This window comes from Vanellus vanellus, assembly GCF_965231255.1.
Source record: "Vanellus vanellus genome assembly, chromosome: 1".
In the NCBI taxonomy this organism is placed as follows: Eukaryota; Metazoa; Chordata; class Aves; order Charadriiformes; family Charadriidae; genus Vanellus; species Vanellus vanellus.
Genome location: NC_138905.1, coordinates 193,609,475 through 193,630,538, shown reverse-complemented (window position 1 = coordinate 193,630,538; position 21,064 = coordinate 193,609,475). Strand labels below are relative to the sequence as shown.

Sequence of the window (21,064 nt, the reverse complement as noted above, 5' to 3'; positions counted from 1 at the left end):
ACACACAGATAATAGGCAACAGGTACAAAGTCATTCTGACTCACTCTTCCCACATGCAAATGCAAATTCACTCTGTGTCCTCTGCTAACTGTATGCGCCAATTAATCTTGCAATCACATTATCACAAAACTCTGTTGTTTGGCACTTTTTCTTAATTCACAGCACATAAAGGAGCTGCCCCAGTTCTTCACAAGCACAGCTCCATACGGACCCCATCACTGGGAGATGCCAGAGGGTCACTTTAGCTGTGCTAGATCTTGCCTAACAGGCTCAGCTATACAGGATTTCCTGCAATTTTTGCAGTGAGGTGTATCAATGCCTCTTCAATTCTTCTTCAAGTATCAGACATAGACCCCAAGTCACCGTGCCGCACAGTGTATCGAGGTCCCACTCCTTCAAACGGTAAAATTTCCATCGACATCCAAGCACTGCTGTTCCCCACCAGATGCCTGAGGTGCAGACACTAAGCCACGACAATCGGCCGTGCAGCCGTGCTCCTCACACAAGGAACTCTTGGGTGGTGCCGGGGCTGTCAGTCTAGCTGTGGGCACCTGCGCTTTCCTGCTGCCCCCCAAAATGCTGTGAGGGAGAAAGTTTGCTTCTCTTTGCAATGGCAGAGAGATATGGGGGCGTATTTCATTGAGATTGTTCCCCCTCGGCTGAGGTAGGTACCCAGCTGAGCATCCCTTCTGAAAACAGAAGATTCCTTCAGAATAAATCAGAGGAAGAAAAACTTCTCAGATTCCTGCAGCTTGAAGGTTAAAATGCAGGAAGACAATGTGTGTGGGGGGAGCTTTTGTGCAATGTTTTGTACCGATGTTCCCCTAACACAGGTAAATCTCAAGAGTCATTAAGAACATGTAGGGTTTGAAGCAGACACAGTGCCAACCTAAAAAGCATGTTCAGTTCACCACTGGTCTTACATGTTTCCTTCCTTGTGAATATGGTGTTGTGTAGTCTTCTGCACAGTACTGATTGTTCAGTGCCATGTAATCTGCAGAGCTATTAATTGCTCGTGTGAAAGATCCAGTTAGAAAGTGTGCTGTAACACCCTAATAGCTCTTTTGAAAGAATATATAATCCACATTTCATTCATCGGCTAAATACATATTTGCACAACAGATTAAAAGTCCAGGAATTATGTATTTTACATATGCAAAAGACAACCACATAATGGCTCCATGAGATCTTTGCTCTAAAATCCCCTTTTTGATCTGTGTGGCAGAGCTATTCCTTGCTTGTTCATTTGTTTGTTTGTTTGCTTGCTTTTCTGTCCAGATTATTGCTCTCTGTACGCAGGGAGAATGTCCTTAACAAAACTCATCAAACACAACAAAGCTGCTCTAACCTACAAATCTATCAATGGAAAACTTTACATTTTTCACAGTGGTCTTTCAGTGGGTTTCAGCCTGTGACCCAAGACCGTAGGAGGTGTCGTGGACCTTTGTGAGGGGTCCACGAAAGGTACCTAAGCACAGCAAGCTTAGCCATGCCTTTCAGCAGTCTGGGGAGTCAACCAGTCAGGAAAGGTTGAAAACCAGTCATCTAAACAAGCATCTATAATCTTTGTACATAAAAGAAGCCATGACCTCTTTTGAACCATGGGATACCATTTATTATTACAAGAAGAGCTTCGCAAAGAAAAGAAAATTAGCTGTGTCTTTCAGTTAGGACGTGTTCTGCTCAACTAGACTAAAAAAAGCCATTTAATTATGGCAGCAAGGAGCTCAACAGGGTAAATTGCCTCGAGAAACAACATGTGTTAGCTTGTGACCAACACTGCACAGTCACCCATCAGCTCAGGCTGCACACAGTATAAATGTCTGTCTGCCTGCCTCAAAAATGCCAGGCAGACGATCCTATAGTCATAACTTAGTGTAAGGAAGAAGAACATTATTACACCTGTACATTTTAGTAGTGTTTCTATATGACAGCTCGTTCAGTGGCTGCTCACAAATCTCTTGGAAGGCCTCTATTCAATACTTCTTTAATTATAAGTTTTATATGCAAACTTCAATAAGTTTCTAGGCTCCTATCTGAAAAATGGAAATAATATTCCTTGCATCTGTGCTAAGAGACACTGGGAAGATAAAGATTTTACGGAAAGGTACTTTTATAACTTAGAATATTGAATTCTGTCAATCAACTTTGCCAGAGATGACATCAAATTGTGTACTCAAATAGGGAAGGGAAAAAAAAGAAAAAAAAAAATGCAGTTTTAAGCTCCCTCAAATCTTCCCCCTTTTTTTTTTTTGCCATTCTGTTTTGCCCTCGTTATCCATCTCACAGACTGATTAGCTTTGTTAAAGATGCACCTGCCTTCTTGGTCTTACTTGTGAGTATTTGGAGACAGGCTGCAATGAAAAATCTGATTGCAACTTGTGAATTTGTATTTACACCTGTTGAGACTGTAGGCACGTGTCAACATTTGCTTTCCATTCTCATCTATAAACCGTTCAAGATCACTGAAAACCACGCCACCTCTCCCTCTGGTTTACAGCAGCCCCACTCTGTTTTCAAAGTGAACTTGTATTCCAGATCTGGAAGCAGCACCTCTGATCATCTGTCTGCAGATGCTTCTCCACTGTCCTTGTATCTTTAGAGGTTAACCTTTAGAGGTTAAGAAAAATCTCTGATATTTTGAAGAGAATCTGAGCAGTCTGGATTTAAATGGGAACAACCACTACCACAATGACTAAGGAATGCTCACTGGATATGGCATAAAGTACTTCAAAGAGCATCCTGGGAGGAAAGGGGAAAAATGTGAAAAGGAATCAAAGAGATTTCATGAGAGAGACATGAATGGTTTCCAGACGTAAGATCAAATCCAGTTCGCTGTGTCAATGGATCAGTCTATAGGTCGCCATGTACTGAATTCAGAGGTAAATGGAAGTAGTGGGGACTGTTATACTCTTGCCAAAGTCTAAATTAAGACAACTTTCACAATGAGTAAGCAGAAAAATGCAAAATGTTAGGGGAAAGAAACTAATTAAGTCCAACCCTTTTTCGACCCCAAACCTGAAACCAGGACACCCTCCTAGGTCTTCTCTAACTGCCTTGGCTTTAGTGTCTGGAGTAGCAGCTGACTCTCTGAAGATCCTCTATTTATTTTTGCCTTATTTACTGCATGGTCTCTTCCAGACTGAAAACATGGCAAAGGATTCACAGTTTCAAAACCGATTTTACAATTAGCTTATGCTCCCTCGCCACCTAAAAATGGTGCCTGGTTCCACCACAGCCAGGAGGGCTACACTGCCCTTCTGGTGGGAAACACCGAGGCCCATCTACAGACACACAGTCCATCACATCTTTCTAGAGATACCAGATTTTATTAAAACAAAACTACTGCTTATCCCTCATTTAGGGTTTTATTTTACAGAACAAATAAAAAACATGATTTCTTAAAAAGCACAGTATTTGATCTGATGCTTTTCAAACTGGATCCTAACAGCCTTCATTGAGGCTGAATTAACAGTCTTTTGAAATGCATAAAGACTATCTCGCTGACCTATTTAAAACAAAGATAAACAAACAAAAAAACCCAACACCTCTCCATGACAAATGCATTCCGCTTCCTTATTTTTACTACAAAGGCAGACAGCCATAGAGCCTAAAATCACAACCAAGTATAAATTTTGACTATTCACACGAGGGCCATTGAAATGAAAGCATTTGCTTGCTGAGCTTCATTGACCGAAAAAACATCTTGACTGGGTGCATTTAAAAATGCTGCTTATCTGAACTGTTTCAAGAGATTGGTTTGCATATTAATATGTTAATGTTTCACAAGTAAAAAGATTTCCAAGTGACTTATTACAGGACATATAAGTCACCCAGGGTCCTGAGTTATTTAAGCTGGTACCGTAGTCAGTACATGCCGGCTACACCACTGCACGCCACCTCAGAGTCTGTCCGTGGCAGCAAGCCAGTTTTGCATATCCTCTTCCAAAATCCAGGTTAGAGTCTGTCTTTCAATAGGCTGTTTCTCAGTGGTTCATATTTTCACTGTCATCAGCATGTCAGTAAGACTGCGTATCTTTTGAGCTCTGATTAATTTTGCCTTGACACGACTGAAATGCCAAGTATAAACTTTAACTCAGGTTCAGAAATGTTAATCAGTTTTGAAATATCCATAGATTGCGTATATATCAAGGCCCGTAAATACTCAGAGACGCCTGTCAGAAGCCACATGGCATTAGCAGTCTTGTTTCTTTCTAGCTGAAGGCCTAAGTCGGGTGTTCATCAGCACTGATAATATATCACCTTGAAACAAAAGGACGTCGTCTTGTATTAAAGTCTTCTAAGAGATAAAATATGAAGATATAACTCTTCTAGGATTTACATTTACTTGCATTCTCAAATAATCTTTTCATTATTTACTCTTTCAGAGCTGCCACTGGCCACATTGGTAAAACATTTCTGTAAGTATTTATGTCAAAAGTAATCCTGTGTATCGGATATCGGCATAATTAGATTATCATCATAACATGACTGTTGTGGTTTAAACCTCTACCATTACACTAGGTATGAAATTTATAGGAATCTCCAGACATCAGGTTATAAACTAAGCATTAATTACGTGAAAGAGGAAGAAACTTGCCCCAGAGCAACTTTACTGCTGAACAGTCTGCTGTATTAGGTATGCTGCTTACACTGGAGTATTTTGTGCTGAAAACACCAAGTAAAGATCCTGAACTTCATGCCCTCATACTAAGACAAAGAATAATCTGTATTCTTACATTCATCTTAGGAAAAAAAGCTCACAGAAACTATTAGTTATGCCTTCATCCATAAACCAATGTACTCAGCCAATCTGGAAAGAACACGCGAGGTTTCAGTCCATAGCCAGAGGTCCGTGCACTGAAACTGTGCTCTGGAAAGATGTTTTCCATTCCCAGAAGAAAGTATGAGGCCACCTTTTCCAGCCAGATCCAAGCCAGGGCTGATTTCAGCGGCACCGTCCCGATTTGCACTGGCTGCATACCCGGTTCCCTGTTCAGAAGTGGCACCTGGAGCGCACAGCGCTCCCAGCAGTCACTGCCCTCCGGAGACACAGGGGACATTTGGAGACACTGCTAGCAAGACATCCTTGCTTTCTTGGCACAACTGAGCCTCCTCTTTCCCAGTAAACTCAAGCTACTGCCTGAGATGTAAACCGCAGTCAGCCTATCCACCAAAACGATGTTACATAGGCGTATGCATAGGGCTGACCTGTTCCATCCCATGGGAAACCTCCAAGGAAGACGGGCTTTTTAAGGAAAATCCTCAGTGGGTCTTCTCCCACCAGGAGCTACAGAGCAAAAAGGTCCCTCCTGCGAAGGAGGTGGGGAGCTGCCCATAACCTCCAGCTTTCCTGAGATATTTAAGGCAAACCTGAGGTGTTTAAGGAGGCTCAAGACTGTGTGCATTTGGAAATATTTTGTCTACAAAGGGACTATGGAGACCTTAGGGGTAGAGGAAACCAAGATGCTCCATTAGTTAAACTGAAAGGACTTGAACTAATACCTTCCAAAGGGCATAAGGAAAAGTTTCATCAATCAGATGTCTCATTCAGAAAACGATTTATGCTCTCACAAGCTTGGCTGCCCTTGGCTTGCAGTGAGGCACAGGTCTGTCAGCCTCTGAGTTTACCCCTGAATGCAGAGCTCACTTTTAAGAACTTTTAAGCTTCACTTTGAATTAATTTTTAATTAGGTACTTTTAAAAATTTACTGAGAAACCATAACACATTATTTTTGGATGTTCAGGTTGGCAGACTGAAAAAGGGCCGGCACTTCAGAATGGCTGGCACTCTGTAAATAAAGACCTTTCAGAGTGCACCTCAAAACCACTTAAACTTACGCAAAACCACTTAAACTTGCACAAATCTTCCCAGCATCTGCCTTAGACAGAGACTTGAGAAAATGCTGCTCTGCTCTGGGGAGGAGGTAGCAGTGATGTAGACGAGAGATGCCAGGTCCATGCTGGGGTGCTGGCGTTTCCTCGCCCCACCTGCCAGGGACTGAGTATCGGATACTAAAAGGAAAACAACCACGTTTGCCCTGTGCGTTCCTGCACTCATACACACACACACACTTTCCGAACAAACCAGCTTCCTCATCTGATTTTGAAAAGAAAACTCACATAGACTTGCTAAGCAGCCTGGGTTGCAGAAGGCTTGTCTCACGGCCTTGGGTTGTCAGTCCAGCAGAGTCCACTAGCTCTGCTTTTAAAATAAAGCTGTGATCAGCCTAAAGGAAATAAAATTTGCCTCTTACATCAAGCTCTTCAACTGCACTTTTGACAGTCTTCAGCGATGCCGCCAGAGAAGGGAGGGAGGCAGCTCCTTTTTGTTATCATCACACATGAAAAACACTCGCAAGCTGACCTGGCTTCCCATATATTAGTTTTTTACACAGATTTGCAGCGGTGTCTGAATCGTCTTCCCCCGCCTGCTCTGCCAAATTATTATGGTACAAGCGCTTCGCAAAAAAAGCACAATTGCTTGAAATTACACTAGAGTCAAATGTTGATAAAAAGGTGTCACAGAGGGAATGAAAACTAACTGCTGTGAAATTTAATGAAACCCACTGTGTGCCAAGGGCACAGGCAGCCAAATTGAATTTAAAAAGGTGCCAAGCAGGGAAGCTTGTAATCAGGCTAGCCACTATGTTAGATGAGATAAGCAGAATGACTTTTCTCTATCACAAGATCAAAACAGACTGCGATTCTTATGCATGAGATGAAAAGTTACAGTATTTATCCTCCCAGCTTCCTGTGTTCTTAGCATCGGATCTCTGGCTTAGTGGCCTGAAATGGAATTTGCCATCTCCAGCGTAAGGCTTGTCCCAGCCCTCACAGGTCACCGAGCTCTTTCCTGACACAGTTTTTATTGCAAATTGTTATGGAAAAGAGGAACAAGCTAAACAGAGTTGTGAATGGCTCAGCATAAACTATCTTCAGCCGCGGTGTCCCCTTCCACAGCCCAGGGAATGAATTGGAGAACAATAGGAATGAGAATAGGAAATAGAAGATGACGCTAATGTAGAAGAAGGAAGCAACGGACGCTGCTCATCAGATAGCTCAGTGCTTGCAAGGAAAACAGTTCCCAAAGCATCAATCCACTGTAGCCTGTTAAGAAATCATTTCACTCCTTAATTATCATAACAGCATTATTTTGAAATGGTGTTAAGAAAAGCCTAATCTCACAGACAGAACTGTGCTTACATTCATTTACGGGAGTAGTCCCTCAAACTCTGGTAGCACAAGGGACGATAAAGCTGTGCAGCCCCTCTTCTTTGCTGGAAAGAGCTTCGGCTTCATTCGTTATGTCAGTGGCTTGGGGAGTTATCAGGAGTTTGGGAGACAGATGGGAAGGGCACATTGGTATTTGCCTTGGCACCAGGCCACACAGAGAGGATTGGGGTCTGCATCTTTGCCTCGCTGATGGGTTTCATCGTCGCAACCTGCTTGAACTTGCAGCCTGGCCCAAATGGCTGGATTCTGCTCTTGCTGGTCGGCTGGTGGCCCTGGAATACTTTCCTGGTTAGAGAGATTTCCAGTACTGAAATAAGCTCTCCAAAGCCAGCCATTGGGTTTCTTGCGAAAGGACGTCTTGTAAAAACGTCCTGACTTTATAACAACCTCTTGATTTTGCAGAATGCTCCTGTAATGGTTTGGGGGGTTGTCATGGCTGTAAAGAGCTTTATCCCCCCATTTAGTGCCATTCATCATGTTTTTACTGCTGTAGCAGAAAAAGGACTTGAAAACTAACAGAATTCCTTGAAAGCTAAACTATGCTACAGCGCAGAAGTCCTAAGTTTTGTATTTTCCTGCATGTAACACATAAACCACCCGAAAGACCCTCTGCGAGCCAGCAGCAGCAGAGGATACATATCACAGTATCACAGTATCACAGTATGCTAGGGATTGGAAGGGACCTCAAAAGATCATCTAGTCCAATCCCCCTGTCGGAGCAGGAACACCTAGATGAGGTTGCACAGGAAGGCGTCCAGGTGAGTTTTGAATGTCTCCAGAGAAGGAGACTCCACAACCTCCCTGGGCAGCCTGTTCCAGTGCTCTGTCACCCTCACTGAGAAGAAGTTTCTTCTCAAATTTAAGTGGAACCTCTTGTGTTCCAGCTTGAATCTATTACCCCTTGTCCTATCATTGGTCGCTACTGAGAAGAGCCTGGCTCCATCCTCATGACATTCCCCCTTTATATATTTATAAACGCTAATAAGATTACCCCTCAGTCTCCTCTCCTCCAAACTAAAGAGACCCAGCTCCCTCAGTCTTTCCTCATAAGGGAGATGCTCCACTCCCTTAATCATCTTAGTTGCCCTACGCTGGACTCTCTCCAGCAGCTCTCTGTCCTTCTTGAACTGAGGGGCCCAGAACTGGACACAATATTCCAGATGCGGTCTCACCAGGGCAGAGTAGAGGGGAAGGAGGACCTCTCTCGATCTGCTAACCACCCCCCTTCTAATACAGCCCAGGATGCCATTGGCCTTCTTGGCCACGAGGGCACAGTGCTGGCTCATGGTCATCCTGCTGTCCACCAGGACCCCCAGGTCCCTTTCCTCTACACTGCTCTCTAACAGGTAGCTCCCCATCCTATACTGGAACCTGGGGTTGTTTCTGCCCAGATGTAGGACCCTACACTTTCCCTTGTTGTATTTCATTAAGTTATTCCCTGCCCAAATCTCCAGCCTGTCCAAGTCTCTCTGGATGGCAGCACAGCCCTCTGGCGTGTCAGCCACCCCTCCTAGCTTAGTGTCATCAGCAAACTTGCTGATAGTACACTCAATTCCCTCATCTAAATCATTGATGAATATATTGAATAATATGGGCCCCAGTACCGACCCTTGAGGCACTCCGCTGGTTACCGGCCTCCAACTGGACTCTGCCCCATTGACTACGACTCTCTGGCTTCTCTCCTTCAGCCAGTTTGCAGTCCACCTAATTATCCGGTCATCCAGTCCACACTTCCTCAGTTTAGCCATGAGGATGCTGCGGGAGACCGTGTCAAATGCTTTACTGAAGTCAAGGTAGACCACATCTACCGCTCTGCCATCATCCATCCACCTCGTTATTTCCTCATAAAAGGCTATGAGGTTGGTCAAGCATGACTTCCCCTTGGAAAAGCCATGCTGACTGCCCCTAATAACCCTCTTATCCTTGATATGCCTTGAGAGGGCACCAAGGGGTGTCTGCAGGTATGGCAAATGGAGCTTTACAAAGGAGTGAAGCTCCCCTCCCCTCGCAGCCCCCTTCTGTCCCCCTGCGCCTGCTTCCTCCCCCATGCAGCACCCTGCTCTCCTTGGCTGGCGTTGCCTCCTGTAACCCTGGCCTCTGACTGCTCCCACCTCTGCTCAGACCTTTCTGAGGACACAGTTGAAGTAAAAGAGCTTTTAGAGGGGTGTGGGTTATCTGAAGATGAAACTCTACCCATGAAAGTAATACATTTGTCATTTGTGACTAAGTCAACATTTAGAGGTCTCCTTTTACCTAATCCTCTGTAGAGCACATGAGAAATTAGTTAGCATCAGTACTAATCATGTTAAAAATGCAGTAAACCCAAAGCACCCTCAATTTCCCGGTCTGACTTTGTTTCAGTGAGGATTTCTTTGGAAAAGCAACCGTCTCTGTCTCTCATCCCCCGCCGATTTGCAGGGTGGATTTCTAGAATTTCCTACACTATAACAACAACCACCATAACAGAAGCAACACCGTACAACTGAGGATGTTCGTATAAACTTGTCAGGCAGATCTACTAATCTCCAAATGACATTTAAAGCCTGTAGTCACGCGGCAGCACCTGGGCTGAGTCAGAGCAAAGTTTGAAACGAAGTGTAAAGAAATTTCCTCTCACACATACACACTCACAAAGGTCCCTCAACATCACACCGCCCCAGTTTCTATAGATTCCTGAAACTAAGCACTTTTTAGTATGTCCTGGTAACCCTTCCCAGTAACTGGCATTCAGCTGTATTGTGACTGACCTGAATTGCTTGTGATGCTCTCAATATCAAATTCATTCTGATTGTTTAAAAAAATAAAAATAATTAAAAAAAATAACAAAATGTATTCATAAACAGGCTTTCCGTTAGCTGCAGACTCAGACAACAGCTTGAACCTGTGAAGAAGTCAGGCAGCACACTCCTCAGAAGCCGTAAGGCTATTTTGGAGACTGCAATATGTTAGCGGGTTTCATATCCTTTCACAGGGCGCTGTATTTCAGAATAAGCTTTTGTTATTCCAGATTGATCATTCATAGCTTTATCTCAAATCCTTTCTCCTCAATGCAAGGGACAAACTCCATATCCCCTCACAAAACCATTCTTCTCAAATCAACAATACCACTTTATATTACAAAGGCATCTTTATTGGGAGACAATGCAAGACAACTGAACTCTCAGATTGCAAAGGAAAGGGTCAAATCTTTACATTACTACAGAAATGATACTGTGTTTATCAGAACTCTGCATTTTTTGCTTCATTCTCTCTGGAGCCTTTTGGATCATGTTACAAGATAACAATGTTTTGTAATAGGTTATTGTTTAGGCTTTCTTTCATTAACATTTTCTTTACATTCCCACAAAATACTGCCAAGCTTACTTAAAAGTCTGTTAGCCCAGTAAAGAATTTCACCTGCAAATCAATTACAAACAGTCAGTGCTCATGAAAGATGGGGGGTTTATCAGGTTTATGCAGGAAGAGGTGCACTCAGCTCGTGGTACAGCAACCCTCTCAAGAAAGAGTTTTGTTCTAAGGCATTAGTTCTGCTGCAATTAGTATTCCGTACCTGGGGAATGAGGTGGGATCTGGCATCCCGTGAAGGTCTCTGCAGTGCTACACGACAGCAACTCCCTCCAAATCCCACTAGCCTCAACGAGTAGCAACAGCACAGAGCTCCAGATCCTGCCCTCCCCCGGGTCCCATGGAGGAATATTGCTGTTGATTTCAGCAGGTCAGGCTCTAAGGAAATGCCAGTCTGGAGGGAAAAAAAGTCTGCCTCTGTTCTCAGATGTACCTGTGACATCAGGGGACTGACAATGGAACAAACAATGTAAATGAGATCTAATCAAGCCTAGTGAATCAGCCTTATCACCAGCATTGTCAGGGTGCATCGACCATGCCCAATTTTTCATGCCTGAGAAGATATAGGACAGCTACTAGAAGGGATCTGTCAAATGCAATATTGCCCCTCTGACCTGTGATGTCTTGTGGTGGCAGAGTCATCCTAAGACAAAGGAGAGGATGTCCTTCTTGGACCTCTGTAACTTAAGGCCATCTCCACATGGTCTGAATGCCACGTAGGACCTTAGACTTGGGCAACATAAAAAGCTTAACATCACTGAAGTCAACAAAGGTATTCCACGGAGCCAAAGGAAATCCTTGAGCAGGGAGCCAGCCAACACGATGGCCACCGCAAAGCATGCATCTGTGAGTCGAGTTTTGGTTGTACAATACGTCCCATTTTTCTTAATTACACCATGCTCCTCCCTAACTGCTCACTGCCTGGAAACAATACATTGGTTGCCCTCAAGTTCTATGCCTGACTTCATTCAAATGATGGAGGAGACTGAAAACTGTCTTATTGTACTTTATAAAGCCAAAGTTAAAGACCTCAGAAGGTAAAAATGTGTATTGGAGAAGTAAAAGGATGTGAGTGAGGAAGGAAAATGCAGGTTGAATATTGTGAAAAAATTCCAAGTGGAATGCCTAGTAGTCTGAGTTTCCTGAGAGAAATGAGAAAAAAAAACCCACCACACATTACATAGACATTTTACACCAGACGGGACAAAATCTTGGAAAATATACCATTGGGAACAATCCTGCCCTGTTTGTAGGGCATATGACCTCATCCACACTGGAAAATATTGAAACATTTTGATGCCTAAATGAAGTTCCCAGCGATATCAAAATATCTCATGGAGCTCAGGAAGCAAAACAAGCCAGATCTTTCAATGCAGAAACAAAATTGCTAACTCCAACCCACATTCTGCTCTAATCAACACAAATGCAGAGGATCGGAAGTGAAGTAACTCTGAATTTATTTTGACTCTACACCAGCAAAATAGATTATTTGCTCCCCTGCCTTACGTTTTCTGAAGTTTCATTAGGTTATGCAAGCAAAGCCTTTTGAAATGAAAAGCATCACAGAAGTGCTGAGCATCATTGTTCCTTTCTAATAAAAGAGGGGGAAAAAAGCTAGAAGTCTGAACTTCATTCTACAGATAAATAAAACAGCACTCCGGGACTTCTTTAGATCAAAAATTCTGTTCTCAATGCAAAATTCTGCTTAAACCCAACACAGCTGCAGCAATATTCAAAACATCACTTTTATATTCAACATCAATAGGAAAACAAAGAGAAGTAAAAAGATTCTTCCCAATATTTTAGCAGCGTCTTTTTTTTTTAACACATGAGCATTTCCATTTAAAATGTGCTTCCAAAGCACCTAAAATCTAACTTGCAGAATTTGCTCGAGGCTGAAACTCTGCATGGGCTTTTCCCCCCCTGTATTTAGCCAAAATTTATATTAGGAATAAATATAATTGAATAAAACCAAAACTGAATATGTGTTTCAAAGCACAATTCAGCATAAACAAGCTAACTCACTGGGGTTGCTCGTCAAGAAGAAACTCAGCATTGGAACCAGACCTGGTTTAGGCTAATGTCACACTCAAATAACCTTACCTCTAGGATAGAAATATTGATGTCATTTGTACTGAGCGTCACTGACTTGAAAGGACACACAAAAATTTGCAGCCCATAAGGGCCTCGCTGCTTTTTTATTAAGATTTTGAAACACCAAAAAAGTCAAGATACCCGAAGTGGTTGGGGACAGAAATTAAAAAAAAAAAAAACAAAACAAAACAACAAACAAACAAAAAAAAAAACCCAAAGACAGTTAATTATTATGGCTATTCTCCTCATCATTTGTCGCCTTCAAGTTGCATCTCCACTATTCCAACAGCACTACAACTCCCTGCTTGCTCTGCGTGACCGTGCTGGCAGGGATCGCCTCCTCCGAGCTCCTGATTCTGCACTTTATGACCAGTAACATTTATTACTGATTCTTCCTCGCTAACCTGCTTCGTTAAAATGGTTGGTGTGAGCTGAAATGGCAACTCTTTGCTAACTCAGGTCTCCTTCAGCGGGACTCCTTAGGGAACAATCGCACAAAAAACTGTGCTGTTAGATCTAGCCGCCGTTAGCAGGGCTGCAGTGGGAACTTCTGCGAGCAAGGTGAAGGCAACCATGGGAAACGGGATCCTCTCTTATGAATATACAGAATCTAAGTCTGCTCCTTTCTTTTTTTACATATTTCAGATAAGTATCTACATGCTATCTTTGATTCCCCTCCAGTCAGACTTGGTGGCCCATGCATAGAGGAAAGATTCAAGCAACACAGGCTGCATCTGATTAAGAGAGTAGGAATCTAAGTAATGATGTCATTTATAAACTGAGAGCGACAGAGGACATATATTGCCATCGGTTCGGCTTCAGTCCTGAATTTGTTTTATATTTTAACTGCCGTCTGAATACAGCAGAGAGAGAGCTGGCTAATCTTCAATAAAACATATGCTACAAAATCTGCTAAGATAACATCACTGTCTAAATTTCCTTGTTCTGAACGTTTTCCCAAACACTAACACTTTACTGCCTTACTCATCCGGACTCCAAACCTAAATCCAAGAATTTGACTCCGTGCTGTACCACAGTATGCGAAGATACCTTGTAGTGCTGGGAAGCAGACACCGAACATAGGCACCAGCAGTTACGGGATGCAGTTTAGCAAGTCCAAGTCAAGCCAAAAAGGGATGAAGCTGCAAAACTACACACTGCACTTCATCTTTTGGTGGATGCCTACAGAAAGCTGGAGAGATAACTAGTGTGAAACATAGCAGCTATGAAGCAGCTTCTATACCGGTTGTTCTGGTAAAGAAACCACAATATAGCACAGCTTAAATGGATTAAAAGCAACCTAACTGTTGGATCTTAAAAAAAAATAACTATAATGCTCCCCAAGAAAATGTAATTTTGCAATGATATATTCTTGCTACTACATTTTTAATATTTGCATTAATGATCTGGAAGAAAAGCAGTCAGGGTAATTCACCACTGGAACAACTTATGAAGATCCTGCTTTTCTCTAAGTTAATTAAATTCAGACTAGAAGTTTTTTTTCTCAGAGATATACTGTTGTTCAACCAAGGTTATATGAAGGCTGTCCTATGACCCATGCTACAGCAGACCTCAGACTAAATAGTCACAGTGTTCTCTGCTGACCTTATTACTGCCGAATCTATGAGCCCATGACATGACATGCAATCACTCACTAGCAGCATTTAACTGTGCCATGTTCCTTGTTTGCTCTTCTTCTGTTACCTCCTGGTGAGGCATCTGTTCCTTTCATATGCCCCTCTTGCAGTGTCTTTATACGTGCATGTATACACTGGATTACTACCTAGCCTGCAGCTTGTCTTTGTCTACGATGAGGATTGCCCTGTCACATGTCTACATGAGCACAGCAAAGACACTGAAGCTTTGCATCTGACAAGAGGAAAGACAGAGGAAGACGTGGCAAAACAGCCCTGAGCAGCTAACTTGCAGGTGAAGAAGAGGGCTTGGTGGTGGATAGAAGCAGATGCCCTCCCTAGCCTCTCCCCAAAAGTTAGCCTTTCAAAAAATATTTTTAGGCTAAAGAGGATGAAAGAACTAAAACAGCATTTTGCATGTTTTTAAGCCTGGGTTTTTGTTTTTTTTTCAGGTACAAATTTCAGGAGTTGGGAAAAGTATGTATAGATGAGGGAAATGGATGAGATAGACTTGGGAGAACTGCAAAAGAGTCTGGGGTAACCGTTTCCTTCCTGGAAGTCTCCTGACCATCTCAGATCTTCCCTGTCCCCAGCAAGGCTCTTCTCAGTTACTTTTTCTCCCTACAGGCAGAAAATGATCCTGACCTTCGTCTTCCAGGCAGAAAGCAGAGTCTCACTTCAGCTGACAAACAAAATAACAGCTACTGGTCACTGCCCGCAGTTCCTTTCCTCCAGCTCCACACAAACCTTTCCCAGGAGTTTCTAGTCCCTATAGTCAACTGGAACTACCCTCACCAAAGCCCCTAATGACTTCTTCTTAGCCAGTCTCAGAACTGAGACTGCCTTCATTCTTGTTGACCCATGGGTTGCCCTTGACTGCCAGCCATGTTTCTTGGTTCAGTGACTACCTCTCTTCCAAGAGCTCCTCTTACTTCTTTAAGTGTTTCCCCAAACATTTTCTTTGAAGGACAGCTTCTCTACATGGTCCCACAGTGCTACGACTTTAGACCTCTTCCCTTCTCTGCCACCTACGCTTTAGACCTTGATCGCCTCACCTGAAAAAGTCTGATTAAGCCATTAATATGCTAACAACTTGCATATCTCCTTTGGATCTGTCTCCCTTTTGGATCTCCAACCCAAAATCTCAAAGGCTTTCCCTAAAATTTCCTCACAGACAACACTGAGCCGTCACCCCATGCTCAATGTTCTCCTCATCTTGATGGAGCACTCCTCATTCTTCTGCCCTCCGCACCCAGAAAACACTTGTCATGAGCAGCCTACAGGCGATGGAAACTATTATGGCCACTATTGGCATGGGACACGTAGCAAAGGATTTTGCAGCAACTTTGTGTAGTGCTGAGAGCTTTTTCCAGAAGGCCACATTTTTTTTTCTGAGACAAAATCAGAAGTTGTTAGGATTTGTGTCCCCTTTTTCTCAAATAATCAAATGCTCCTTTCATCACTCTTTCCCAGTTCAAGAGCTCTCCAGATTTTCTAACTGGCAATTCAAGGACCACAGTTTCAGGAGTTTTAGCGCTCCCATGAGACACAAGGGAAACAAGATAGAGAAATAAGGAGAGAAAGAGAAGGCGCTGCTGAAAATTTTGCTCCTCTACTGAAGGGAGCAGCAAAACTTGTGCATTTATTGAGTACAATCAATGAGCGATCAGGACTAAAGATGACAGCACAAACCACATGGCTACCCTGTAATCACGGAGGAGCCTGACTTCTCACATGCTACCCCGAATCAGAGCCAAAGTGTCAGGTTCAGAGGGGTGTCTAAGTCAGCAAGTTGTTTCATGCTCCATTCCTTGGGCTTCATCCCCCGCTGATCCTGGCTGAGCTGTCCTATGCAGCCAAAGGGAGTTCTGAGTTAGTGCAGATTTCATCTCTAATTCCTGCACGCTGACCATTTTAATGAAAAGCTTCACCTTGCCAGCATAACACTTTTTAAATTGACCATCCTTGCAATACGTGTGTCTTTTGATCCACTGCCTCTCATAAAACTGGCTAACCTTTAAGTTCATTATGTTCTTAAAATTATTGCTATGTTCTTAAAATCATTGCTCCGCATTGAGAGAGTGAAACTATTCACCAAATTAGTATGTCATATCTGAGCTACCTACCTGCAAATTTCTAGTCTCCCCATTTAAGTGGAATTGACTTGCCACGGCACAATGAAAAGAAGATCAATAACTACAGACTCCAATTTGCCATAGATTTGTTAAACTTCACTTCCTGCTGTCGTGCCCTCAATAGTTATGGTCAAAGATACATCCTTGCAATCTGTTCCAGCTACGTTATATATGCCTCCATCTTCCAAACATCCAAAGGAAACCAGCTGGAAGCACTGCACTTACTGTTATCAGCGAAGACTGTATCTATCTACATAACTGTGCCCTCAAGAGGTTACAGACAGCATAACTTTCAACCTCAGTTGTCAGTCCTTCGAAGCAATCCATCAGAAATGTCCGTGGAGCATGTTCTGAGACACCACAGCAGCAGTTTGCCGGCCATGGACTGCAGGACACTGACAGCCACTGCAGACAGAACTGGCTGGCCTTGGGGTGTTGGCGACTTCTTGTCACCCCCCACCAAACTGCCTTAGAAAAAGCTAAAAATAGCATTGTTTTTCATGTAAGCAATTGCTGCAACGGCTACAGAGCTGCCACGCATGGGAAAGGAAGCGGTTCCCATAATTGCAAATGGGAGGAAAAGTCTATGATGCAATCTTCCTACTGGGAACAGAAACTCGGAGTGTATCATCGCAGAGTCATCTTAAAATACGTGTATTTCTGTAGCCAGGATCATCTTAAACAGCAAATATAGGCTACATACATAAGATTCCTCAATATCCAAGGAGCCCTTCTGACTCTGAGTGGATCTGCAGTTTCTTGCAGGTTCTGCCATTCAATTTTTATGAGAAGCGCAGATTTATGGCATAAGCACTCATGAATAATTCACTCCCATGAGTTGCCATATACAACTTGGGGAAATCCCAGCTGTAAAACCTTGGCACCGTTCAGCTAGTGCAAGCTGTGCTACTTTTATACAGGTGTTATTTCACTGACCTACTTGGAGTTACTCCTCCTTCGCGCCGCTTAGGAGAAGATCAGGCTGTTTTCTTACCACCTCCGGTAAGCAAACCTCTCTGCTACCTCTTCACAGCAGTAAAAATGCTTCCAGTGTTGGAGTAAGTTAGTTTTAGCAACCTTAGTGCTTTGCTTTGGCTCACCAGGGGCTTGTACATCTCACCCGCTCTTGGGCCTGCCATAACACTCCGTTGGCAATTGGCTTAGCTCCTCATCAAGTCTGTGTTTTTCAATCATGTTGAGAAAATTACTTGGATCCTAGACTAACAGAACACCACAAAAGCCATAAACTAGCTACACTGCGCATGTCTTCATGCTGGTTTCTAACTTCAAGAGAAATAGGGTTTATTCCAACGCTCATCCTCCACCACTGGAGCAGGAGCCACAGCGGGGTGTTGGTGTTGGTGCTGGTGCAGGTGACTCAGACGAAAAAAAAAAAAACAGAAAGTGAAACCACCTAGCCACCTCCTCACCCTGACATGAATTAATAGCATCACTCAGTGGGCTGCTTGTTTCCCCAGGCTTTTTCTTCATATAAAGATGGGGGAGGGGGGAAGGCTTCTTTTCCCCAGTCAAATAAAAATACTTGTGAGGGTTTCGTTTGGTTAGATCTCCAAGCGGAGGCCAATTAAAATGACAATCGCTGTACTGCCACTGAGCCCTATTCAAAGCACACATCGTGGTATATAACTAAACCTACAACTGTAGCACAGGGAACAAAGAGCTGGCATTCCTGGTTAGTAAATAAAGTGAACAGCTTGTGGCTATCTTGACATAAAACAACCTAATAATTATAGCGCCTAAGTTAGACATCTGAATAAATGTAGTCATGTCATTCAAACAACGAAGCTATACTGATTTATAGCAGCTAAGGATCTGATTGAGGATGTAAAGATCTGATCTTTACCCTAATATGTCCCTTCAGTTCATCCAAATTATTGGCTTTCACCACGTGGCCTCTCCCTCGTGTCCCCGCAGTTGGTTTTTAAGCAGGTTAAGAAATGACGGGTTCTCACTTTGTTCATTTCTTACCTGCTTCCAGCAGTGCTGAGTGAAATGAGACACAACCATAAAAGCCAGTAGAGGGGAAAATTAGACATGCTGTGTAACTAATTTCTGAACTGTAAGCAAAGTTGTTGGCAATTTTCGTTTCATACCACAAGTTCCCATTTCTTTGAATTGTCACCTACCAAGGACAAGCACTACCTGCTCGGGCCCTTCCAGGCGGGATGGGATGCTGCCTGGTCAGCTGGGACAAGCTCCATGGTGTGGTCTGAAGGGACATCTCACCACCTTGCACAGGAAGCACCATCCCCGTCTCGGAGAAGGGTGCACACCTTCAGCCCACACCAGTGGCATGGGAGAGCGGGGTTCCTCCTGTGTCCCCCGGCCAGTCGCCCACCGCTGGGGCTGCCGCGTTTGGTGGGGTGGCTGTAAGCAGACACAGGCGGGGCCGACCCCGCTCCATGGGCAGGCAGGGGAGCACGGCCGCAAGAAAGGGGCCAAATGCAAATTAAAACCAGACCAGCCGAGCCAGCCATTGGAAAGAGCAGGGTGGTCAAAGCACAAGCCTGTGACGGCTCTAAGTGAAAATAGCCAGACCGAGCGGGCTTGCAGAGTGTCACCGAACCGAAAATCCCCTCCACCCTCTGGCTGCCCGGCTGGAAATGTATAACGGAGCAAAGCTTCAAGAAGCCTCAGGTCCCAGCAGAGTTAACTCTCCAGCAGCTGCTGCGCTTTCAAATTGTCAGCCAGATTAAACACAGGAATGCTGGTGGGTCGCAACACTGAGGGAAGGGTGCAGTGACGGGGGTCGGCTTGCTCTAAAGTGCAGACACTACTCATAAAGTTGGAGGCAGGGCTCCCCGCGGCCGGGAGAGAGCTACGCCGGCATGGCCTGGCTGGAGGCTTGGCACAGGGCCCTCTCCTTGCCTCGGCTGTTCGCCCCGAGCTGGATGGTAGCAGCAGTTTTGTCTTGTGCTTCCTCAGGGCTGCAGACTCGGGATGTAGCCAGACGGCCTTTGCAGGGCAAGTTTCTGTTTGGAGGGGAGAGAGGTGGGGGTCCCGCTGCAGCCTCCTCCTCCTGGGCACGAGTCAGGGTGTCTGGCTGGGACCGGACACTGCAGGGTACCCGAAATGCTGGCGCCTGTGCCACTCCGGCACCAAAAGCTCGGGGAAACACGTCCCCTTCAGGCGGCGAAGCGCTTGCACCAGGCGAAGTGACTGCCACTGAGCCACGTGTCACCGATGACAAGAGAGTGATGACTTACTGGGAAAACTGCCCTATAAAAAACACGCTTGAGGATCCTGTTTATCGTCTCATGCCCTTCAAATAGTCCACAGTTACAAATACTCCATACAATTACAAGCTAAAAAAAGGAGAGGAGGTAATTCTCCCACACACTGTCTCGCCAATGGACTCAACAAGCCTGCAGCACCATCAGAGGGCAGCGTGGGTCAGACAGCTCCTCCTGGGAGATGGTGGGCTACCTCCACCAGGGATAAACAATCCCCACTTCAAACCTGGGCCACAGACTTGTTGCCAGATGCACGCAGCTGCAGAGAGCAGAGGTGGAGGGAGCTGTGCCAGTGATGGGGGTAGGAAGGAGAAAGGAGAGAGTTTGTTCCCACATAACACAGCCTCTCCTCTGCAAAACCAGAATGCTCCATGGGGCTCTGCAGCCCCCATGCTTCTCCAGGTACCTCCATTCCTGGCTGAGCTCTGATGGAAACTACAGCCCACAAAACCGCTTCAAAGATTCTGGCTCTGACCTGCCATGCAGCTCTCTAAAGTTGCACAATGACCAGACAGGGACTTAAGCACAAGAGAGTGACCACAGGCGGCGCTATCTTTGGGCCACATTCAGGCGTCCGCCAAGAGGTCTCCCTCACTAGCAGAAGGTTTGACTCACCCCTTCCTCGTCCCAAAGCCCCAGGAGAGTCTCCACATGTGTAAACATACAGCCAACCTCTCCCCACATGAACACTTACCCCCCAGGAACTGGATGCCTCCTGCCACCCTGCCCACGGTCCTGGAGATGAGCTCGGACACGCAGCAGCCCATGAGCGCTGTCAGGGCCACCAAAAGGAGCAGCCCGCAGCCCAGGCCCGTCACCACCGTGCAGATCCTCCACTCAGCGCTTGGGATGGCCTGGAAAGAGGCATAGCGGCCACACTGCTCTACCATCACGGTCGTCTGGCGGGTCTCGTCCCGCACCGGGTAGGAACACCTCCGGAAAGTGCCGAAGGAAACCGACTTCTCCAGCTGAGACCCCAAGAGCCAGTAGGGCATGAAGAAGCCCACGCAGGAGGCAGCGGCGCAGAGGAAGGAGAGGAAGGCCCAGACGACGCCCGTGCAGGTGAGGCTGGAGGCCATCTTTGTATCTGCTCCAAGACCCCTCCCGATGGGGAGACAGAAAAGCAGCTGTGTATTTTAGAGGAGGTTTATGGATAATCCAGAGTCTCTCAAAAGCCTTGACAAATCCTCGCGCTGGGAAAAGCTCGGATCCTAACAGCCAGGGGGATGTTTCCTCCCATCATGAAGACAAAGGTCCCTAATTAAATAACACACAAAAAAAAAGAATGAGAAAAAGACAAGTTCAGTAATACTGATGTTAGAAAAAAATGTTTATCTGCCAGAGCATTTTTCCTTCCTACAGGACT

At 44.8% G+C, this 21,064-nt stretch overlaps 1 protein-coding gene across 1 annotated transcript in view; it reads right to left on the bottom strand.

Annotated features, from left to right (window-relative positions):
• LHFPL6 (LHFPL tetraspan subfamily member 6) overlaps positions 1-20,777 on the bottom strand; it is a gene marked incomplete at both ends in the record, with an annotated part of 132,260 nt that extends 111,483 nt beyond the window's left edge. The window contains one exon of the mRNA XM_082498776.1: positions 20,393-20,777. Coding sequence (XP_082354902.1) covers positions 20,393-20,777 — 385 coding nt within the window. The remainder of the gene's footprint in view (positions 1-20,392) is intronic.
• Positions 20,778-21,064: the final 287 nt, after the last annotated feature.